Source organism: Gambusia affinis, linkage group LG05, assembly GCF_019740435.1.
Source record: "Gambusia affinis linkage group LG05, SWU_Gaff_1.0, whole genome shotgun sequence".
NCBI lineage: Eukaryota > Metazoa > Chordata > Actinopteri > Cyprinodontiformes > Poeciliidae > Gambusia > Gambusia affinis.
The window spans coordinates 15,771,907-15,797,406 of NC_057872.1; the positions used below are offsets into that span (position 1 = coordinate 15,771,907).

The window sequence follows — 25,500 nt, forward strand, 5'->3', positions numbered from 1 at the left end:
CTCTGATCAGAGATTTACTGCAGGTCACTCTGGATTGATTACAGCACAGCAACAGTAGTGGTTTATTTCTTTCACACCAAGCCCTTACTCCTTTTCCCTCTTTATAAACTCATTGACTTTCATTTTTCCTTTATTAAAACACATGCAGGTTCGGCTACTACACTAATGTTTATGGACAGAGTGGGAGAACAGTGCTCCGCAAAATTAATCTGCACCCTACAATTGTTGAAAATGCAAATTATGCCTGTGTTTCATACTAGCCAACAGTTTGGCATTGTGTTTGAAGTAGAAGTGGAGAGTTTGACTTGTTTTTTTTATGGAAGTTTTGGTGCTCGATAAACACCATCTTCTGTCTGAATGGGATTACTTTCTGTTTACAGAGAACCACTTAAGTCGCTATTAGTGTCTTGGGGATTTATTAAGATACTGATTTAGATTCTCTCTGGGACACACAACATAGGTTTGTGCTGATTTACTACCGAAGCTACAAAAAGGAACTTAGACATTTGAAACCAGAGGTCATCTCCTGGTGGGTCATGACAAATTTATACAGGGTTCCTTGATGTTTTTCCATGTTAAAATTTCATATTTCTCAAGCCTCCTAGCTCTGCAACCTGCAAACACCACAGAAATGAAGAAACAGTATCTCTGGACAGATGGATTGATAGTAATAAAGATTATAAAGATCATCGATATAGAATAGACAAGAGAATGAATGGATGAATGATGGGCAAACAGAAGGATGATGGACAAGTAAAACAGATCAATCTGCAAATGGCTGAAAAACAAATAGATTGAATTAAATTAAATAGATTAAATTGTAAGCAATTGGAGAAATGATTGAGAAGTTGGAAAGATGGATGGTTGATGAGATGGATGGATAAATGAATGGACAGATGACGGTCAAACAAATGGAAGAAAATATGATGGACAAATGGATGGCCAGGTATCTAGGAGGAAGTTGTTTAACATGTAAAATCTTAAACAAAAACATCACACAGCATTTGAACAAAAGAAAAAAAAAAACAGTGTTTATTCCAGAACTTTTGAGCGTGATAATAAATACAAGCACTTAACCACCATCCTATAATGCATAAAGCTCCCACAGAGCACCTAAACCAATTTGAACTTGGTTAAAATGCAGAAAACTTCCAGTTAGGATCTCTCCTTCGGGGTTGGTCCCTTTAATGCTGTAAACTCCGAGCAGTGGAAGTGGCTGTTGGCGGGCGTGTGAGTTTGTGTTTTCATTAGAGGAAGCTTTGGTAAGTTTGAACAGTTCTGTAGCTCTGGTGTAAGATTAGGGTTTCACAGTCGACTGGCTCTACATGTGGTTCAGTGTGACATTTAACAACACGCTTGTTGAACCAAATTCGGCTTTCTAAACAGTGTTTACATGTCTGCTACTAAACTGTAACAGAATTTATCAGCACAACACAGTGCTGTTACGGAAATCATTCTTTTCTTTTTCAAGATGATCTCGTCACAAACATCTTGTGTCTTAAATACAATCAATGGTGACTGCACAGCAGAGTTTGCATTTATGTGGAATGTGTGAATGTAGATGTAAGAAATGGATCTCAGGCTTGAGTGTTTTTTCCATTAACATGTTTGTCCCCTGTGTGCCTTGGGTTTCTTTTGTTGTTATAGGTCTCTGTTGCATGTGCGTAAGTCTCTGAGGTCTGCTGACCTTCTGTGGTCAGTGTGCACAGGGGAAGCTGAGGAGGGCCATGTGGCGGGGGCAGCAGTGGTCCGACCACATGCAAAGACCAAATGTTTCAGTGCTAGTTCATTGACGGTGAGAGGTTGGTGGTCCACAGCAGCTCAATGTAGGGCCACTTGGTCTGCAGACAGCGCTTCACTGGTGTGTCGTCGGTCCGGACCATCGGGTCTTCGAAACCAAGCACCAGAGCTGTCCCCTCCACATATTCAACCTAGAAGAAAGTGTCAGGGGTGTTCAGGAGCAGAATCAAAAATGTGGTCAACATTTTTTTTCTTTCTGTTTTTAGATAACTTAAATCTATTGATGCTGAGTTTTCTATGTCAAAATGTAAGTGAGCACAACTTTCTCTGGTGGCGAACACTATTTAAACAAAACAAAACAAAACAAAAAAAAGTCAGAGGACAAACTTTAGCAACCATGTACAGAACAACATTACAACATTCACCCCTGAAGGTGAGAATGTGGTGACTACTGTGTGTTGGAAGTTCAGGTCATTAGAAAGACAAGACATCTAGCTTTGTGGGCATGTGCTACTGGCGATATACTTCTCCTCCCACTTTAAACTTGATATGAGCTGAAAGCTCTACAAGAGGGAGTGCAAAACTACCTTAAGGACTTAATGTAGTTACTTGTATCCAGGATCTTGTTCTTTCAGTCGTCACCATAGTTAGTTTTTGAATCAGCTCTTGTTTTAACACAATAGACCAGAGCAGCTCCTGCCTTACCCCAGAGGCTCTAAAACTATCCATCTCTGGCTCCATCCCACAATTACTTGTGAACATGACGTAAAGATACATAGACTCCTGTTTGATTGTCTGTAAGGAGAACTCTATACTATTAGAAGATTCAGGCTTGGAGAAGCGGTATGTCATTTTGCTCTATGGAATGAGTGTCGTTAAATTTATCTATATAGCGCCAAATCACAACACATGTCAGCACATGGCTTGGAGATGTGAACAGATCACACTATAAAAAAACAAAAGATAAGAACCTGAGATTCCCAAACCAAACATCTTTCTCCTCACTTCCCTCGAGCTTCTGTCTCTGAAGACCACAAACAAAACATGGCAGTAGGGACAACTCTGGTTGACTACAGTGTGGCCCGAAATGGATTCTTGAAGGGTCACTTTTCAGACTTAATTAGTCTATTGAAAATAAAAACAGAAAAGTCTGTAAAGGAGAGCGCTAGTATTGAGGATTCAAGGTAAGATGCAGCTTAAGTGAGCAAATGGAAAAGGAACGAGTTAAACAGGATTGGGTTTGGCCAACTCTCAATTTGTCTTAGAGAAGCTGGCAAAGGTACAACTGCAGTGATAGTTAATGACAGAATCAGTATGCCAATTGTTGCAGGATGGCATTATTGCTAACTTTTTCAACTTTCTATATTTATATTTAAAAAGGGTTATAATTAGTTACGTTGGAGTTGTGACTGTAGTTCAGAATATTTAGATGCTAAACTATGAACATGACAGAATTCAGTTTCAACCTGCTTGATCTCAAGTTTTTGAAATACTTCTTGTTCAGGGTTAATCTGCACCACACTACACAGAGCTAACAAAAAAAAAAAAAGCTATTCACTTCATTTCATAGCAGACATTTCCTCTGGAGTGGTCAGAGGGATGCATAAACATATACAGCAGGTCCTCTCAAAGAGACATGTGTAGGAGACGGCTGTCAGAGGGTCTGCTGTTTCCATCTTGAGCTGTGGGAATGGTTTTAACATCCTAATCTTATAGGCGCCTTGCTACTACATGTGTGCGTGTGTGAGTTTGTGGGAGCACACATGATGTGCTGTTTCTTCAACTTCAGGTAGCAGGATAGAAAAGGAGAGCTTCCAGAGACATGGCAGTGTTGATGGACGGGAAAACTGATATTCCTGAGGACGAGGTTTATGCAAAGCCACCAACTACGTCCACTGACAATCATCCATCAAATTGAGGCTGCTTAAGAAGTTTGTGTTCCACCATTTTTCAAAGCAAGTCTGCTGACGGTAGCCTTTGCACTGAACCGACTCGAAGAAACAGGAGGGTTTAGCTGGGCCTTCGAATGGATGGACAGGCCATTAGACTTGCAACAGCTACTGTTTATTCTGGAGTGGCTGGCCGCCTCGGGCTGTGTGTATGCACGAGTGTGAGTGTGTATGAATGATGACAGGAAAAGAAGAGAGGTAATTGGGAGAGAGACTGGGAATATTAAAAAGAACCACCATCATTACTTACAATGGAAAAACCCATATGAAAGAGTGGCTTACCCTCTCTTTGTGGTTGGACTGTTTAAGTCCATTGTAGTGGTAGACTGGAAATGAGTCTGGGATTCCTGAATCCTGAAACAAAGAGTAAAAAACATGCTTGGTTGTCAAAAAGAGGCTCTAAGCAGACTGTTCTCACAGACATGGAGGTGAAGACTGGCAGTGGCATAACATTCATAAACCAAAAAGTCAAACAGTCACATCTCTTGCCTGCAATACGATTTGTAGTAAATCCCATGTGTTAAACCTAAAGGTGTGTTTATTTGTGCACTGTGAAGCTCAACTCCGGTATCTACAAAAGCTTAAACAACGACCGCAAGTAAAGACACTTCCCATGAAATTTTTTTGAAGGCGCAGAGAGGACTTACAGGGTGTGCTGTCCAGCTTCTTGTGTTTGTATGCCTTTATATGAAATCCTAACCCTTGCAACAATCCCATGTGTGTCTGAGTGTGTGTGGGTCCAGTTGGCTAATGGTAGCGTAATTTCTTTGCGGCTTCGAACCATTCCTCTGGTGATTCCCTAAAGCCCTGATCACTTTAACACAGTTCCCCTCCATCTCTTCTCCTCCATCTTCTTTACCAGTTCTGCCTCATAAAAGCATCTTACTGCGTTTTCTAAGCTCCTCAAAAAGTAATCTCAGATGATTGTGAACACACACACATTTCATATGAGACGCCACAGGAATGTTTAAAACAGCACTATGCTTATGCTTGGCAACAAGAAAACTTTGTGCCATGCATGTGTGCACAGTCTGTCCAAAAGTAGTAAACCTCCCGGAGCCTTCTCACATTTGCTGACATTCAGATACTAAATTTCAACGTGTTTCATTGTGATTTAAATTTTCAAATAAAACAAGGTAGTAAATAATCAAAGTAGTGCATAATTGTAAAAGCTAAGAAAAGTTGTGTATGTTTTTCAAAAAAATAGAACTCTTAAGTGGCCAGACTTCATATATATTTTTAATGCATTTCTATTACGCCCCATTTTTATAACAACATTCAGTTCAACAAAGTAGAACTCTTCTAATTAGTAAATACAGTCAACTTGTCTTTAATCTGATATGGAAGGCGGTGAGAACATTAAATGGAGCCAAAAACTGATTAAAAAGCTCTAATCAGATGAGACCAAAATGCAACTCTTACATCAACATGCAAAATTTTGTCTCTACTGGAAAACTATAACTATGCATATGCCAACTGAGGTTTATGTGCACAAATAACATTTACGTCAAGACTGATGTACTTAAATAAGACAATTATCATTTGACTACAAGAGGAAGAAAAGGCCATTAGACTTTGAAAACTGGTCAAATCAATAAAGCCTCTAAAAAGCAATAAAAACATATCCATGATGGCCCAGTTAAAGTCCAGACCTAAATCCAAAGAAGAATCTGTGGCAGGACTTCAAAATGCAACCTTCCAATATGACTAAGTTTTCACAGGATGTGCAAGTAGCATGAAGCAAATGTCTTTAAAAGTATTAAATAATTGTGTACTCAAGCATCCTTCTCCCTCTATATAACCAATTTTCAATAAAACACGGCAACGTTTGTGGTTCTAACTTAAAAATGTGTCAAAAGGTTTTAAAAAAGAAAAGCTCCTTGGCAACGAGCTGTAAACGCAGAACTCTCTCAATATGTTTTCGCCATGATATGGATCATGTGATATGTGGAAGGCATGTGTCATACCCTGTATCTTTTGAAGTGAAAGCTGATTTCCAGACACTCTCTCACACACACATACCTGATCTGGGAAAAACTCCAAGAGGAAAGGGCCCAGAAGAATTATGCCCAAGCTCTCTGGATCAAGCTTACTCTTCACCAGGCTGACGCTGAAAAGGCACAGACATGGAGAACAGAGACGTGAAATCAACAAAAACTCAGCAGACAAAACAGAACCAGAAAAATGAAACAACAACCATATGAAAAAAAAAGAAGAGGTGGTAGTGGGAAGAATGCATCAGTGCAGCACAAAATAACAAGCTTTGTGTATGACAACTGAGCCAAACTTACAATCACCTCATCGCTCAGTGTGGACTTGAGAAGCATGTTTTGGTCAGTGTGCGCCTGTTTTTCACAAATACTGTGGTACAACTAAATATACCTCTTTCCAGACATTCCTGTGTTGGATCAGTGTTATTATTATTCCACTACGATAAAAAAATTGAACAGATTGTCCTTTTAAGGGAGAAAAGAGGGAAGAGAGTGTTTTACTCAGACACACACAGAAGAGAGATCATTCCTCAAACTGCTGCTGAAGCTGCTGCAGAGCAATGGAGGCTCTTAAATCTTTATTTCATGTTAAGTAATTGAATGACAATAGTTTAACAATGTATTAACAATAATAATAAAAAAAGCCACGAATTATAATCATATCCGTTTATTAAAAAACATGGTTGTGAAAAGTTTGAGAAGTATTTGTAGTTTATTTGTGTGTATATATATATATATATATATATATATATATATATATATATATATATATATATATATATACACACACACACAATAATAAAATAAACCCATCAGGACTGTTTACTTTTTTTAATGATCTGTGGGTTGATTTGTTCTTAAATGCAGTCAGATGATATTTATAGCATCAAAATACTTACATCTGTCAGACAGATTTTACACATTTATTGGCACCTCCAGTAAACATGTACAAGAAAGCCTAAAAATAAATGAACATTTTCCAGTAGTAGCATAAAATACCGCAGACAAAATTAGTTGATAAGAGTAACAGGAACCTCCAGTCATTAAATCCATCATTGGATACATGGTCTTATTTCTTAAAGTCACTGGCCACCAGACTGTGCAAAGACCCTCACCATGACTTCACCTGGAATCTTGTGTTTTGGGCGCTTCAGACCAATTTGTTTAGTGTTTTTTTTTTTTTTAAGAAAACCAACATAGTTGGTTTGACGAGATAAAAAGGATAAAAATCTAAAAAACGACCTCAGGCCAATTGTAAGATTGAGTGGAGGATGTCACCATATTTACAAAGCTGGTTTAAAACTTAGACTGTCAAAAGTTATTTCCAGATCCCTTTAAAAACAGTACCCGCCATCGGTCTTTATAATTAAGAAAAACAATATAGATGATCCTGTTAAATTATTTACCCTATTCACTTTTTTAACGGTAGGAATCAATGCACAAACTCTTTATGTGTGGGAATAAATGTGCTTTGCACTGGGAGTTTCCCTCCCGTTTGCTACGTTTGTTGTGATCTATTGGCCATCTGGGGGTCTGCAGACCTGATCGGTGGTCCAGTATTTGGCAAAGGTCCCCGACTGCAGCATTCGAGCTGACTGTTCCTCAGAGATAGAAAACATGCTTCTGTTTCAAGCGGCGCTTTTAAGCATTTCTTCGATCTCTTTGTCTTTGTTCCTGCTGTTAACGATCCCCCTCTAAGCCAGTTTCTGACTTTTTCCTCCTACTCCTAAGCTTTTATAGCGACACTCTCTCTTGCTTTACTTTACAGCAGCTTGGTAGTGAAACCTGAGCGCAGGGTCACTGACCTGGCCTGGCCTTGACTCAGGAGGTAGAACTTTAGAAGGTCCACAGGTGTGACGTTCAGCCACACAAGCTAACACTCCCCTGACACACACACAATCTTATAGTAAGCTTTGAACAGGCGAGGACTTACTATTCAGGCTCTGAGACAAGGTCAAGAGCTTTCATTACATCCTCCAAAAGAGACTCTGGTATGAAGCCATTATCTAGAAAGAGACAGACAAAAGGAGGCATAAGGAGACATTGGTACATCATGCACATAACACAATAAGTTGAGACAGGGCAAAGCTTTTAGAAACACACGCACACATTGGCACATCAAGTTACAGATCTTGTGCAATGAAGTCATCTGACAACTCTCATACAAAATTCTTCGTCCTTTCGCTCTGATTGGAACTGCATGATTGTGTTACCTGAAAGCAGTAACTTTAAATGCAAACATGTGTTTTTGCCCATTTTCTCTGGCTGGATACTTATAGGTTTATGTCACTGTGAACTAGTGGGCTATCTTGTTCAGACTCTCGCATATTCCCCAACTGTGTTGTGGAGATTAATTGACGATTACGAAGCTTGCTCTCTCACAAGCCGCTCTTTTCTTCTCAGTCCAAAACCAGATGTAGTTCCCACAGCGACAACTGATAGTGGATGTGAAGTAAGAGGATGCAGGCACGCACCGCATCGCAGTGCAGGGACATGACAAACTAATATTCAACTGCGACAGAGACGGGGAATTTTGGAGACAACTTATGAGTCAGTGTATTGTGTGTGGCAGAGTTTTTTCCATAACAAAAGGAGTTGTGATGACTCTACATGCGACAGACAGTTTAACATCCCTTACCGCAGCACTTAACTGTACGCTGCATGGATATGCGTGTTGTGTACAATATTCTCCTTTCATGTGTGCACATTTGCCATTCAGTGCGTAGGTTCACCGACAGTAGACAAAGCATGTGCTTGTGTGCACGCGTGTGCGTGAGAGCAGACCATATGGTATGCAGAACCTGTTGGCAGACGACAGCGGCACTGCTGTACTGTGCAACAGGAAGGAACAAATGAAGAGCAAGTAAGAACAAATGACAGTTATGTTTACAGATCTATAGTGGAGGTTTTCTGAGCAGAAAGGACTGCTTCTAGCTGGAAGGGCTAATCTCAGCAGGTCCTAGAATTACATTCACAATGAGGTCCGCAAATCAGAACGTGCTCCAAAGGGCCAGAAAGTCAACAGGGCTGCTAAAGGCAGCTGAGAATGACACGCTTCATTTCGCAGTATAAACAAATGCATATGAACACAAAAGTTTAATCTATGGACTGTGTCTAAACTATTCAATGAGATAATATATGACATTGGGTTCATGAAACCAAAGAAAAAAAAAACCCTACATTGTTCATGTTCTTGTTGATTATTAAACAATAATTAACTCCTGATGTAATAAAAGTAATTATACCAGGAGTTCATGCTGAAGCCACATCCAACTGTGAAAACACGATACTTGAAAAATAATATTTTAATATTATATGTTTTAATATATATTGGAACAGTCCTTCACAATTGTGATATTACAGACATGCAATAGAATAAAATGTGTAGGTTTAACAAACCAAAAACTTTGTTTTACAGTCTCTTCATTAAGTGAAGGATAGCACTGATCAATGTGTAGTTCTCATGTTTGTCAATCTGAACATGACCGCTGCAATTTCTGACCCACTTTGTATTGATTTTACCATTCCTGCGACAAGTTTTGGGGTTGGGCCGAGTTTCAGCATAATTGCATCGTGCATCATGTAGTACACACACTCCTTGAAACTCCAGATTCGAGATTCTGAAGTGCTGCTTCGATGTATCAATCAATCAATCAATCAAATTTTATTTGTATAGCACATTTCAGCAGCAAGGCATTTCAAAGTGCTTTACATCAAATCAAACACAAAGCAACATAGAATCAACAGTAAAAACACAACATCAAGTCAGATTCCACCAATAAATTTGCAATTGATTACGTTTCAAATACAACTCTAAACAGCTTGAGCAATCAACTCACATCTGAGCTTCTGGTCGTACAGTGAGAGAACATGATTTGAACACTCAACTCTGCAATCTAGTCAGTTTGAGCTGGCGCTGAATACAACTGAAAATATTGTGCAGTGTATGCCCTCAAGTCCTAATGCAAAGAAGAAGAAGAAAAAAAAAAAAAACAAGGAAAAAAAGCTTCCTTTTATTTTCATGAACAGAATAAAAATAACTGGATGAATTTTAAGTTACATTTTAAAGTTGAAAGTTTTTGTTAAGCATGGAATTAACTAGTTCAACTTAGACCAGAACAAACTTTGTTTGACATGGTCAAACAACTTAAATAAAAAAAACAAAAAAACAACAAAAACAACTTTTTTTAAAATTACAGAACCTTTTGTTCCTGATTTGTGCTTATTATTACAAAAAACAAATCTTTTTAAAAAGGTAAGCTGTATTTGGCAGGAATAAATTTACCGGTCTTTGAAAATAAATACGCTGTTTTGGTTCGTTACTATGAATGATACACCAGTGTGGTACATAGTGCATGGATGTAATAAAGTAGATGTGGAAAAATCTTCTGGGCAGAAGATGCAAACAAAACAAGATGTGCTGTCTACATGAAAAAAAAAAAAGGACCTATGGCTGATTGTTCTTTCATGTCTTTTGGGCTGCATTTCTAGAGATGTTCTCTTCTTTGTAAGTAGAAACAGCTGTTAGTAAATAACATGTCCTCTAAATAGGATATTTTAGTCACACCTTATGCAAATTAACCCCAGAGGGAAAAAAAAGAAAAAAATCTAACTTTCAACTTCAAAATGCAGATAAAAGAAATCAGTCATGTCCTTCCCACTGCCTTTTACCCCCATCAGCTGGAAGCAGCAAATAGGGAGAGAAAAAGGGAAAAAGAAGAAAGAGGCAGGATGGTTGACTCAGCTGTTAGAGGGTCTGATCTGACTAACTTCAACAACAACAGCAGAGATCAGAGAGCCATCTTGTTCCCCATGTAGAAGAAAAGGAAAGACTGACTGAGAAGGGTGAGATGGGTAGGGGAAGTTTTCAATTAATCTGAAACATGGGTGGGGAAAAAAAGCCCACAGGGAGTGGGGTGCTAGATCATGATCACATGTGCAGTGCAAATGATGCAAACACTTGTTGCTTATTTACCTTCCGGATCAAATGACTGGAAAACCCTTCTTGCCTGTTCTGATGGAGATTCTGGACCTACCAACGACATCTCCTATTGGGAAACAGCCAAATAGGAAAAAGAGGGAGAGGAAAGGAAAGGAAGAAACAGGGAGAGAAGAATAGCAAAAGTTAAAAAAAATAAACCAAGGTCTGGTTAACAAACTGGAGGAAATGTATCCTATGCATAGAGATTTTTAACTAATAAGGAGAGAGAGAGGGACGACTCTCAAAAAATGGAACAGATTTTAAATTGGTTTCTCAAAGAAAAGAGCTTCAACAATTGTACATCAGAAGCAGTACTACAACAAGGAGAGAAAACATGGCAGAAAATTAAATTATACAATTAGGTCGAGAAGAAAGAAAATATAATCAAAGTACTACACATAAGTATTACACAAGGTCAGCATATTTGGTCAGTCACTAGTGACTTTGTGGTGCAGCAATAATGTATGTTAAAAATATGTATTTGATGTGATGGACTAAATCTGTGCAGTGAGAAAGACTGAAGGAATCAGCAGAGAGTACTGGGTAATTAACTGATCCGCTGATAAACTTAAGACAGCTTGTTTTCAGTCCAAACACACAATAAGGAAATCAAGCCTTACACACATAGACCATGTTCTGTGATAAACCTTCCTGTGTTTGTTGACTAAGAAAGGGCTTTACACTAAAGCAGTGATGGAAGGGAATGAACAAAAGTGAAATGTGTTTGTTGATCAACACATTTTGATGCCTTTAATGACAGGCCTACAATCTACAGTACATATTTGCCTTGGGAAAGTATTCATAGTTGTGACAGACTGGCGACCTGTCCAGGGTGAACCCCGCCTCTCGCCCGGAACGTAGCTGGAGATTGGCACCAGCAACCCTCCCGACCCCACTAAAGGGACAAGGATGAACAGAAAATGGATGGATGGATGAAGTATTCATAGTCCAAGTTACACACAGAAAACTTCAATATTTTTCACTGGGATTTTAAATGACAGAAAAGCAAAAAAATCTTACATAACTGAAGTGGAAAAAGAATGCATTTTTTTAAGAACTGGTACACCTAGACAACATTTGAAATCTGTGATACATGCAAAACTGTGTATGGGGCAGAAAACTGATACTTTGAGTTTCACTGAACACAGTATCCCCATGGTGAAACATGCATCATGCTGTGGCGATGGTTTTTATTCAGCTGGGAAAAAGTAGAGGCTGCAAAAAAAAGTTGAGAGCTGGTTCACATTTTCAAACAAAACAGCATATTCAGCATTTGATAGATATGCAAAGCTTGTAGCGACATGTACAGGTGGCTTGTAGGTGAAATTACCGGTATAGAGAAAATGGTTTCCACCATGTATTGACTCTTCAAAAGCAGACTGAATACTATGTAAAATAAAACTATGCATTCTGTGTAGATCTAGCACATCAAATCCTCCAAAAATAGATTAAAATATTTCACTACAACAGGATAAAACACTGAGGTAAAAAACAACAACTTTTTTTACACCTAGAGTAGATAAACATTTCATTCTTGGTAGTGAACTTTGTGAAGGCTTTAAACTTAAACTCAAAAATGAACTTGTACAACAAGATTTCTTAAGCTTAGTCTTATTTTTTCATAAAAAATTGAATTTTGTTTTTAAACTCAAGACTCCAATTTGCTTGAAAGATTATCGGAAACCTGACAAAAGAACAACCAATGAGTTCTTGCAAGAAAAACTACTTTTTTAAAAGCAGAGGAGGCTACAAGATTAAAAATAAAAACCTAAAAAACATGACGAGAAGAGTGGAAAATGTAGAGAATAAACTTTTAAGCATTTTAAAACATGTCTTTTTTTTTTTTTTATTCCAGCTAAAACACGTCCAAAATCGTAGATGGAAGCAGAAAGGGTCTCACTGTCCTTGCCTGAGTGTGGGAGGGCAAGTATTTATGACAACAAATTGCTGAACAAACACATAATGTTTTGAGAGAACAAATGAACCCTGCTCATCTCCTTTTAGCTGGCCTCTTTATTAAACCTAGAGCCTCAGATCCACACAGCTTGCTTGGGTTTCACAGTCCACTTATTACTGTATTGGGGGGCTTACTCAGCGTGAGAGGGGTGTTCGAGCAGACACATCAAGAAGAGATGACTCCCAGCTGCTGGCTCTTCAAATGTAAAGAAAAACAGTCACACGCCAGAGAATATATGCTCACATACCGTTCTGTCACACAAACTATCGCAAGGGGGCCGACATGTTAACATTACAGGCTCCATAAAGCCGACAGCATTTTTGTCATAAGCAGAATATGTCAGTGTTGCACTGATGATTGTGGACAATGGTTTACAGGAGGAGGGAAAGTGATGAAAAGCTCTTTAAGATCTAAAAACAAACAAATCAGACCAAGTTAAATTACAGTGACCTGCAAAAGTAATCATACCCTTTAAAAACTTAACATCTAGTTTTTCTACAACCACATGCTTCAATATATTATGACAAATTGGAATTTAAATACAGAAACCAATTTGTATTCAGTCATTTTTACTCTGATATTCTTAAGGATACTCTACTCTACTCTCTTGACAAGAAAACTAGCTGGTTCAAGGAGTCCATTTGTATCTAATTTATTATCCATATCTGAACTGTAAAGGAAGAAAGGCACAAAGAAAGCTGTTGCTGAAAGAAAGTTGTTTCTCACATGTTTTATAGGGTGCACATAAAGCATATCAGCAAACGAGCACAATACTTTGTGTGGAGAAAAACAATAACAATATTGAAACATAAAGGTGGCAGAATCAGCAAACTGAGTTCATGGGAAGATGGATGAAACTACATTACCAGAAAAAAAAAAGGTATCTGGTAATGGTGTTGCACATCCAAATGACATCATAACTTGTGAAAGATAAACAAACATATAACTAAAATACAGGTTTCTTTGAGCTTCAAGTTTATTGCAAACACAGGCCCATAATGGTGAGTAACGCATCCATTTACTGGGGAAAAAACAAACTTTTTCTAACTTCTGTCTAAACAACATAGTTTAATTTAAAAAGTTGCATCTGGCTCCATCTGCTTTTTTGGCAAAGAAACAATTCAGTTGAAGCTCCTTAGACTTTACGAGAATATCTTCATGTTCTCCTAAAACATTTTCTGCTGCAAACAGAACTGAGCACACTACTTGCATTGACAACCTGAATCTGTTGTACTAACAAGTTTTAGTCCAAACAGTTCTTTGCAATGAATGTTGATATTGCGTACAGTGAATAGCGATGTGTTGCGCAGCCCTAAGTGAGATGCAATTTGTTGCAGGCTGCGGAACAGAGATTCACTCTAGAGCAAACAATTCTAAAACATTATGAATGGTTTGGAATGGTGTAGTCAAAGTCCAGACATAAACCCAATTGGAATTCCGAGTCAAGCCTTAAAAAATTATGTTCACAGATCTTCTCTGTTCAAGTTGTGCTTGAGCTACTTCATCAAGAGGAATTGGCTGTAGTTGCAGTTGCCAGATATGCAAAGCAAGAAGAAAAACATTCCTGCTGCTGTAATTGGTCATTTTCATTTGCAAATGGAATACATTTGAAATAAATTGTAATTTGTGGATCCAGTGTGACAAAATCTTGGAAAGTATACAGTATGAATACTTTTACAAGCCGCTTTATATTATATTTCCTAACAAATAAAACAAGTCTCTTCCCACAAGTAAAAAACTAGGAATACTCGAAAGTTATACTCAAAGTTCATGAGTAGTTGAACTTTGAAATAGCTTTCATGTAAATCATGTTTACTAACAATTGGAACAGGATACCGGCTTTATCAGAGGATAAACATTACAAATCGGTCATCAGGGAACTAAAAGTGACATGCCTTTATGGTGTTTTTTTAAACCCTCCAAAATGAGCATGTTGAAAGGAACAGAGACAATTGTGACTCAATGTTGCAAAAGATTGTGCAGATAAGAACAGGCACTAATAACGGCTGCAGAAGTGACAGAACTGTGTGTCTCTGTATGCGATGACATGTCTGCTTGCTTGTCTTTGATCTGTGTTTTATTAGAGGCCTCAGGAAGATGCTGCTGAGTTGGAAAACAAGTCACGGAGCTAACACTCTCTGCAGGGAGGTTTGGAAGTGTGCGCCTGTCTATTTCATGTTTCTTCTTTCTCCACCGTGAACATGTTAGTAAGAGACAGAATCTGAGCAACAAACACACTGCATCCCATGATACCAAATGTTTGCTTATACAGGAGCAATGAATTACTTTCTGCTTAGAGCTCCTACAAACACACAAAACACAGAGTCACACACTGCAGCACCAAGGCCAACTCACTTTAAGTGTGGCTAATGAAATCAAGGAGCACATTCCAAACTCTGCAGTTTGACCTTTTATGCACAAACCCTTGACCTGCATGACAACGCAACAACAATATACCCCAAATGAGTAAAGGATGAACAACATACAGATACACACTTCCTGACTGACAAAAAAAAAAATTAGACTGTGGGATTATTTTCTCTAACCCAAAGCAGCAGTAAACGGGATTAAAAAAAACGACTGCGTATTTAAGAACTAATTTAATTGTTTTATGCAGTATGAAGAAAGTGGGTGTGTTTCTGATTAGTCAGTTTCCAGATTTTTCACATTTAAATTCCATACTTTTCCAGAATAAAAGCTGTAGACAAATTTTTAAAGAGGAAATAAGTTGCACAAACAGAAGGATGGAATAATAAATTCATATAAATGGGTGGATGGACAGAGGAATTAATAAACTAGGGAAAAGCATAGATGAAGACATAAGGAAAACAGATGGTTAGATGGATGTTGGATAAAGATTATGGGCAAATGGAAGAATGAAAAGGGAGTAAACAGAGACAGAGAGAAGGAAAACAAACAGGAAGATGGAAACCAGGGGGAATTGAGGAACAGAGGGCAAATGGATAGACAGAGAAAATATAAATAGGGTTGTCAAAATAGTTGATATATTAAACATAAAACTTATTAAAAATAACATAAAAATATATATACTGAACAGAATTCATTTGTTTTCTAATTTGCCCAAATTATGGCAGTTCTAGTAGAAAAGCTGCAGAAAGAGAGACGTTCAGTCCGTCCCCTCCCTGCAGGCACACACCTACCAAAACAATGGGTTGCTATTAGAAGTTGTAAATTCCAACATGGCGAGAACATTTCTCCCAAAAAACAAGCAACAACAACATATGCAACCTTCTTAACACAAAAGTGTTGTTATGAGGTATTTTCTCCTCTGGACAGTCAAGACAAAAAAATCTTAAGCACTTCTCAGGGCATCTTCTGCACCACACAACATTCTAGTCATGTAACACTTTGTTCTACTGTGGTATGAGTTAATACAGGAAAATGTTAATCAGCACATGGCTTTGTAGACTACCAAATACTCAAGCCACAAAACAAACCAGTGTTTCCCATGCATTTAGTTGTAAAGACATTAGAGTCAATATGGGTAATAACAATACAGGTTATGGTGATACGGTGGTACCTGACAAGAAAAAAAAAAAGAAGGCGCCACAATAACCAACCCTTCTGTATTTAGTTACCCAAGAAAATATTCTTCTGTGACCAGAAAGACAGAAATTGTACAGAGCTTTTTCTGCTGAATACATTTTCTTGGATCTTGTTTATGCTTGTAATAGGTTTGGAATGAACTAGATAAAGGTCTGTTTTCAGTCAATTTATTTTTGTATAACCTTCATTTGTTCCAGAGTAGTAAAATCAATTTGTACCAATATTAAATTGACAAATGCAAGCACACACTGGCACACTAATGACTAGCAATATTAAAGGTGAAATATTTACACAACTGAATCAAAATGGCACACACTTCACAAAGGATATTAAAACTTACTAAGCATTATCTTGTTTACTGCGAGACCAAACAGCAAAGTGACACTTAAATTATATAATTTTATAAACAAGGGTTCAATTGTCCTCTACTTAGTCTTGCATAATATAATTAATCATACTTTTGCATTCAACTAGAAAGAGGCTGTGCCTTCAAAAAATGTTACCACAGTATTGTAAATGGATGGTAGAAGGGCAAATGAGGAAATGTAATAAGTTAGTGCAAATGTGGATTGTTTTTAGGATAGTAAATGGACAGGCATATATATATGTGTAGCTGTAACAGAGAATACCTGGATGGATGCAAGGACAGATATATGAATGGTGGACTGTATAAAGCTTTTAGAAAATGACACAGGCTACAATTTGGAAATATAAATACATTTCAATAACCTTAAGCAACTTTTGAGATTGTATAAGAACCTTATTTATAAGCCAAGAGATCTCGACAGGCCTACAATAGATTTGAAGTGCTGTTGACTGTCTGAGTTATCTTCCTTAGTTATAATCTGGTTGGGTTTCCTGCATCATGGTCTGCTAGATAAAGTACAAAAGGTTGTCTGAAAGTAACTGGACCCTTTCAGCACTTGTGTCACTTCATGGAATGTTTGTGAATGGGTAAAACCTTCACCAGCATTTTTGGGGGTTCTTCAAGCAGAGAAGATCTCTCACTCATCTAGTTTCCCCTTTCCCTTTGTCTTTTGCCCTTGTTACCTACCTTTTCCTGGGATAAGTAGGTACTCCAGTTTTGTAGTATTTCCTCCTTTTCTACCCTCCACTTTTTGTTCATTCTTCCTTTCAGACTTTATCTCCACATCAAGGTAGCTACTTCAGGTAAGTCAGGTAGGCATAGCCTTGTACTAGAATTACACTTTCCTTCCCTCCTGTTCTCCTAAAGAGGTATTGTGTGTGCTGAGAGTCTGTGAGTGGACATGGAGTATATTTAAAGGTCTCAGTTTCAAAACAAAGCACAGGTCTTGGATAATGTCTCCAGTCTTGTTCAGAGCAGGTACAGAGCAGTTACTACAAGACACGTCGAGTAGAAGGTCAACATGCAAGAGATTGTTATCCAAATGTGTCATGACTGTGTTTGTGCTTTATAGTTTTTAGTTAATCTAAAAAACTTGGGTCATATAAAAGCATATGACCCAAGACGTCATAGGAAATCACAAGAAACAATGGCAAGCTCTTCTCCTGTCACATAATGAGAGTGCAGTTTCTGCTTGAGGTCTGTGGGTATGAGCATGAGCCTCGAGTGTGACAGACAGAACAAAACAGTGATTTATGAAGCCGTCTTCGATAACCAAAAGTGCGTCTCTGTGAAAAGAGATGAGACACCAGTGAGTAGTTGTATAACACACTGATGGCTCCTATAACACTGACAAACACCCAAGGGTGAATGAAGAATAATGCAGCACGTACACACTTCCGATGACAACCCTTTATCCCATTACAATGACCTTTGGTCTGACCTGTCAAAGGTTATTAATGACTGCTAATGTACACCGCTTTGTTGTTTTGTGTTTACATATGACCCGCACCCACTGATCAAATGAACAAGGGAGCAATCCTGTTTAGAGGAAAAAAGATCCTTAAATGTGCCTGTGGTGTTCTATAGAAATCTTCCTCTATCATTCTATTGCATCTTTTAGGAATGATTCAATGGGTCAGCAGCTGTACTGGCAAGAATGGCACCGCAGACAAGCCTCTTATTCTGCACTCAGTACATTTATATTCTCGTTTTAAAAAGGAAAAGGTTCCATAAAATGAAACTAGGTTTTAAAGAATACATATAAAACAGTTCTGTATTCAGATTTGTTCCGATTTAAGATGGTCCAAAAACCTTAAAAAGTTTAACATATTGCTATGGCCCTGGGCCCGTCTTTTCTGCATTGTTGCTTCCCTGCATTGTAATAATGCAGGGAAGTTGCCCAGTCTCCAGGAAGTAATTAGTTCCACATTTCAATTGCCTAAATCTATTGAGTTTCCTTCATAAATGACTATAAGTTGGTTGTGCATGGCAGCATATCATTCCATTATTTTCCAGGGAAATCTTTATTTCTTCTCCGTCAGCCCACTTTCTTCTTTTTTTACTAGCCTCTAAAAGACGTCTTGTGTGCAGACAGAGGTGGAAGTCTTAGAAGACAGAGAGCGCCACAACGGCTATTACCTCTTCAAGTAAATTACTGACCCAGAGCACAACTACTGTACACACAGTCACACAAACACACACATGCATGTCCCAGGAGAAGTTCGGATACAGCCTGTGAACCTCATCACTTAGTGAGGGTAGAGTAAAGACTGATGAGAAATGTCACAAGAGGATCCCCCTCCCCTAAGCCCCTTTCCTGAGTGACCACTGCAGTGCCCTTTTTAAGTGCATCCTTCCTCTCAACTTCCTTTCCTCCCCTTTTCATCCCATGAGGGACTAGTAAGGTAAAGAATAAAATTTGCAGGATGAACCTTCAGTTGGGCAGCTTTGTCATTAAAAACTGGAATGGAAAGAAACTTTTAAAAAAGTAGGCTGATTTTCTGGAAAATGACTCTGGATTTTGATCTTTCTCCTCTACCTGCATACTAAAAACTCCAGTCAACTCCAATCTGTAATCACCAAATACCAATCTTTAAAAGGCCGGACCTGCGGAATCCGATTTTGGCCAATACCAATTTTTTTGTTTGAAACACCGCAAATTATAGCAAGAAAGTGACCAAGTTGGCAACAGTGGGGTCACTATTGTTAACTGCAAATGTACAGACATGACTTGGTGGGCCAGTCTATCCATAAAACCTCTCTCATGGAAGAGCAGAAGAAATTCTGATGAAACTTTGGCATCACATTCCTTGGAATACACCAGCCAGCTAAATCCACATACACACACACACACACACACACACACACACACCACTAACGCTAATCAGGATTCAATTTCTTCTGCTCTGCAATGTGAATGTATATACAAACATATCACCAGCCTCGGGGAGTTGTGTGAATCGGTAACTCATTAGCGCATACATGATTGGTTCATCACAGATCCAACATTTGATACACTAGGACTCCCGGGTGGAGCTTTAGTCATGTAACCGAGCTTTTAATCAATTTTATATTAAGGGTGTGGTGTAATAATAGAGATGACTTCCTAGACCCTTGATTTAATTCTCAATCTTTTGCTGTATATAGTTACAGTCTCACTGATGAGCGTGATAACCTGTTTTAGTACAAGGTGAATGCCTTCACACACACCAGTATAAGGAAACACACACGACGGCACTCTCCTCAGGTTTCTATACCAGGTCCTAACATTGCCTCAGCTGTAATATGGGATCAACCAGTTACAGCGTTTCTGGAAAGCCGAGTAGAAAAGGTCAGAAAAAGTCTTGTGTTTTTTTTTTTTTTTTTAACCAGCTGGAGTTTTGTGAACCAAGAACACAGAGCTCTGCTACTGAAACAAGACAGTCCAGAAAGAGATTAAAAGCTGTAAAATTATAACAAGTGCAACAAAGTTTGTTAAAGTTGTACAACTTTAACTCGGTAAGTAACTAATGATTTCACAAGTTAATAGGCATAATTGCTACAAAAGAATCATTGGTTAGTTTTATTACTGAAAACCACAGCATTTAAGCATGGTATTTTCACAACAAGACTATGTTCCTGTCCATTGCCCCTATAAAACTGGGATTCAACAGAAACCATTTTGGCTGCATTTCATCTCTCACATTTATTCCTTAGATTTACAAACTGGCAGAAAATTTGTAAAAGAGAATGTAAAAAACAAATTTAAACAGTACACACTACAGGATTAAGGTCAAAATCACTGTAATGCATAATGTTGGCCTGGCAGGAGGTGTTAACGATACCAACATTTAAGGAGATTGTAAGCATCAATAAAGCTGTGGCAGACTAAAGAGCCTTGTATTTTCTTTGGAACCTTTTAGCCTCTCAGCTTTCTCTGTTTTGACAAAACAGGCAGGACAAAGTAAGCCAGATGCCAAAAAAAAAAAAAGAAAGAAAAACAAAACAGACAAAGAGAGAGGAAAAAAATAAGCATAAACACACACACATACACACACAAAATACAAAACATAAAATGTTCTACTATTGTTGTGGCTTCTAGCACAATTTGTGATAATGATTATGTGAAGCGTAATCATCATAATTAATTATTTCCAGATATAAATTGCATACAATAGCATTTTATTTTTAATCTGCATTTTTAAAATTGCTTTATTAAAATATAGATTTTCCATGAAAATCCTGTTTGCATGTGGACGAAGGGTGCAAACACAGCAGAAAAGTTTTGTTCAGTTAAATATCTTTGTTAATGTGACTCTGGCACTTGCAGCAAGTTTGTGATTTACACCACATTAATAGCCACACTCCAAAAGCACCAAATAATTTATTCACATTACGTAATCGTCTCAGACTTGATTATTTAGTCAAAAATGAATGCTGAGAGTGTTTGAGACCAAACTCTACCAAGAAAAAAAAAATCTGGAACATCAATCCACATTGTTATAATTGCCCTGACAGCAAAGGTAAACCTGGTGTCTTTTACTGAAGCCAAGCAGACTTTTACCTCATACAATATAACAAATGTACTATTTAACTCCCTTCATCTCCACTTGATACTTGATTGGTGACAATCCAACATACAGCACCTGCCATAAAAGACAATCTCCTGCGTTCACATTCTTTCCCCCTCCATCTCTGCCTCACCTGGTTTTCCACACACACACACAGATATTTGATCTACACAAAACTAAATCTGTTGAGCACATTCCTTATTTTAGTTTTTCTAACCTGCTGAGAAATATCTGCCTGTGTTGCAGACTCTGTGTCGGTGTGTGAAATATGTGCTAGATTAGTGCACTCAACTTGCCTTGGTGAAAAATACAGAGAGATGCGTTTCACTGCCAAGAATCCAAATAGGGAACTTTGGAGATTTGAGGAATGTCCCGACCTAAAATAGATAGAATAGATTATAAGAGGAGAGAATCTATTTTTGGCAAGTACTACTATGATTTAGCATTTGCTTCAAATCAAACATGTCTTTTTCATTAGAAAAATGAACTGACTAACTGAACAGAAAAGACAAGTTACAAAAACAAACTCCCCAAACACCATCAGGATTCAATTAAAAACTCATATTCACCAAAATGATCTTTCCCCTTGTTAGGAGAACATGTATATTGTGTATGTATGGGAATACATGCACATCGTAAACAGGTTCATTATGTCAATTTGAAGACTGGCTTCCATATTTTTATGGTAGCTTGATTTTTTTGCACAACCATATTAAAATTTTAGCTCTTTGTGACTTAAGTTGGTACAATATGTTAAAATCCCAAGATTCACAATCTCACAATCGTTTTAGAAAGTATCACTTATTTACAAGTTACTTACTTTGTCTAACTTGGATTTGCCTCAATCAAAAAGTTTAAATATACAGGTGTATAAATGCCCTAAGTATTCATTACATTTTGAACACAATTCCCTCCCAAACTAAATGTATTTTATTCGAATGTTGTGTGACAAACCAACACGAAGAGAAAGGAATAGAAAAAATAATTTTATACAAATGAAACTTAACAGTGTAGAAAGAATATATATTCATCCCCTCCGAGTCAAAACTCAAGTTCCAGTTCAGTTCCAGTTTGAGTTGTAATTCTTTGAAAGCAAGTTTCTACATTTTTACCTGCAAATCAGTTTGGATGGAGATGGTTTCAACAATTTTTAAGTCTTTGCTTGGGTGACTGAAGCTCCAATGCAAACACATTCTTAAGCCATTAGGCAAAATCGACTTTTTTGAGCTTTATATGATGTCAAGATGTTATTTCCTTATCAAACACATAGCCAGACTGTTGCTTTAATTCCTTCTTGCATGTTAGAGGAATCCTCGAATGTCCCATGGCAGTAATTCGGGGGTGCCTTAATGCCTGTTACTGCAATGCAGCACTCATTTACCCAAAGCTTTGCCTTTGATCTTCAGTCACCTAAGCAAAGCACCCATCCCCTGCTCCTCCTCCACACACCTCTACCAGACTAGCGGTAGCAGCAATCAGCAAAAACCTGGTGGAACTGTGCATCTGCTGAACCTATTATATAAATTGCCACACTTCTAAAGACAATTGCAAATGGCATCAATGGACAGTATGGAGAAGCATTGTCTTGTCTTGGAGAGCATAGGAGTTTCTTAAAAAGACCGAGGCCAATTTCAAGGAGTCAGATACAGCTATAGGGTGTATAGTCAAATTTCTTAGGTTGTTTTCAATACAGACAACATTTTCACACAGTTGCTTCATCGCGGTATATCTCCCACCCCCTTAATTGTATTTAGGCTTTACACTTTTAATGTATAAATTTGCATTTATCACCATCTCTAGCTCTGGGTGAATGTTTTCTTTTCTCTTCAGCTGGAAGGTGAACCTCTGCCACAGTCACAAGTCTTTTGCAGCCTCCAACAAGTTTTCTTCCAGCATAACTGTATTTAGCGTCATCTATCTTGTCATTTCTCTGATTATGTTCCCGCATAAGGGAAGCTTCCCCAAAGTGTGATGATCCCACCATGTTTCAATTCGGGGATTGTGCATTAAGAGTGATGTCCATATAGCAATTAGGTTGTAGGTTCTGTTCTTATGTTCCACATAAAAACAGAAAATTAAAGTGAGAAAGTGTGTTGTGTTTTTTGATTTGTTTAAACAGTTTACTTCTAAATCTTTTAAAAAGTGTTGTAGTTTGTTACTTTTACTAAAAATTTACCATATCTCAGAGTTAAAAGCAACATGAATCAACTGTCTATTTACTTGTACGTTTTTGTGCTCAACTCAATTGTGATCATCTTGAATTCTCGATCAAAGTAAACTATAGTTTAAAAAAAAACAAACAAGTTTTCAGCACACTTAGCAAGAGCTTCACAGTTTGCTTAAACTTCTCATTTATCTTCTGCATGTGTTTGTACCTTGCAGTAGCGCAGTGACTCCATAAGCGTGAGGAAGCCAACAGATGCTTGTTTATGAATTCCATGCAACTCTACAAGAAATTTAACAGAATTAAAAAGAGAGGTGAAAATTGATATTATTGATGGAAGATTGAGTCATTTACTGTTAATATGTGAAGATATGAGATTAAACCAGTGACTAATCTCAGAGAAATATGGTTAAAACTAGGATTACCACTTGCTCTGCGTGTTAATGAGATTTATTTTTCAACAACATCAACATCTTACTCATGCCAGAGCATTCCCTGTCTCCATCCCACACATTAGAGACGGCATGGCCGATTATAAGGAGGTTCACCAGGCTCTGACTGAACGAAAAAGGGACAAGAAAAACAACGTTTATATAAGAAACAAAATCTGCTTTGCACATATGTGCTTTGTGAAGAAAATAGGGAGAGCTCTACGTAATATATTAAAAATAAATATGTTCTTAAAAGCCACTAACATTTCTGAGAGAAACTTTGAACTTCACAATTCTGATCATGTACATGATGTGTTCAGCTCTCCCTCGCATCCATAAACTCAAACTTAAACTGATTTTGTGCAACTGAGAGTCGCAGAGGTTGAGACAATGGTCAACTTTAAGCCCAAATTAAACTTAAGGCTCATGCTGTGATCATGAAAACAGAGATGTTATTCCCACTTGTTCTGCATACCTTTTTTCTTGTTAATATGTGGGAGCTGGCTGCAGGCAGGGGGAGACACCAGCAGCGGGTTTAGAGGTGCAGTAGGCAAGGATAATGTATTTGTATTAAACCAGTCATTTATATGGTTTACAAATACAAAATGTGCTTTACAAGAAATGAATGGAAAAGTGTTAAAACAACAAAATCCTTTAGGTTTTTCTGACAAAAGACCCCAATGTATCAAACAGGGATAAACAGAGGATGAAAAATGCAGCTTAAGGCATTCCATCACTTCTAATTTTGGGCTCTCACCATCATAAAGAGAAATATAGACAAAAGAACAGCAAAGTCTTCAATTAACAATAGAATAATAGTTTTTTAATAAAAACAAAAATCTACTTTGTATTACTTGTTTTAATAATGTAAACTAAAACAGCTTTGAATGATAATCATTTTAAATCAGCTTAATGCTAAAGAAACAAGAAGATGGATTTGTATACCTTCCGTGACCATGTATAGGGTCTATGAGGGGCTCTGTTGGGTCCTGAATTTCATTTCTAATATTCTCTATGCCCTGCAAAAAAGAGCAAAGAAGAACACTCGTTGAACATTTAGAAATCTTTGCAACCTCTACATAAAGTTTGAACATTACATATTTTTGAATAAGTATCCAAAGGAAAACCTAATATTCGATTTATACCTAAATAACTTTATTTTTTAAAATCCCCTTAATCTCAGAAATCATATTACTGCCATCAGTATTTGAAATGACCGCTTGCTACATTTTCCCCTTACCTTAGTGAGGATGACAGAGTAAAGGAAAAGCAAAACCCCACAGCACCCCCTCCAGGACTGGTATAGAGACAGCACCTCCTCTCTGAGATCAGACACTGACAGGACAGTTCGCTTGCTGCAGGATAGAGCAGCAAGTAAGAATAGCACATTGTAGAAAAAAAAAATAAAATATATATATATATATATATATATATATATATATATACATATATATATATATATATATATATATATAAATTATAAGAAAATAAAATGAAACAACAAAAAGTAAATTCCAAGGGTGTCAGGTTGTAAAATGTCACAGGACATGGATTGGGTTTGCCAGTCCTTAATGTGTAAAGATAAAAAAAAAAAAAATGACGCAAGACAAAACAGGACCAACAAAAGTTAGACCACTAGGGATTAGCGCGCCATACTTCTCATCCTATTGCTCATTAAAAAAATACCAGTGAAGCCGTCTGTCTTATTTAGCATGCACCTCTTTGCTTTGAGCAAGCTTTGCGTTTTGCTGACTGTAGTCTAAGCTGTCAGGGAGCTATGTGATGAAATTTCAATGTTTCTCA

General features: G+C 37.6%; 1 protein-coding gene across 1 annotated transcript in view; it reads right to left on the reverse strand.

Annotated features, from left to right (window-relative positions):
- Nucleotides 1-399: 399 nt before the first annotated feature.
- Nucleotides 400-25,500, reverse strand: part of mindy3 (MINDY lysine 48 deubiquitinase 3) — a 28,896-nt gene continuing 3,795 nt past the window's right edge. Inside the window, exons 7-16 of the mRNA XM_044117703.1 lie at nucleotides 24,938-25,052; nucleotides 24,643-24,716; nucleotides 23,745-23,824; nucleotides 23,478-23,548; nucleotides 21,399-21,479; nucleotides 10,656-10,728; nucleotides 7,614-7,686; nucleotides 5,712-5,799; nucleotides 3,972-4,043; nucleotides 400-1,931 (exon numbers count right to left, since the gene is read on the reverse strand). Of these exons, the coding sequence (XP_043973638.1) occupies nucleotides 1,782-1,931; nucleotides 3,972-4,043; nucleotides 5,712-5,799; nucleotides 7,614-7,686; nucleotides 10,656-10,728; nucleotides 21,399-21,479; nucleotides 23,478-23,548; nucleotides 23,745-23,824; nucleotides 24,643-24,716; nucleotides 24,938-25,052 (877 nt within the window). The 3' untranslated portion in view covers nucleotides 400-1,781. The remainder of the gene's footprint in view (nucleotides 1,932-3,971; nucleotides 4,044-5,711; nucleotides 5,800-7,613; nucleotides 7,687-10,655; nucleotides 10,729-21,398; nucleotides 21,480-23,477; nucleotides 23,549-23,744; nucleotides 23,825-24,642; nucleotides 24,717-24,937; nucleotides 25,053-25,500) is intronic.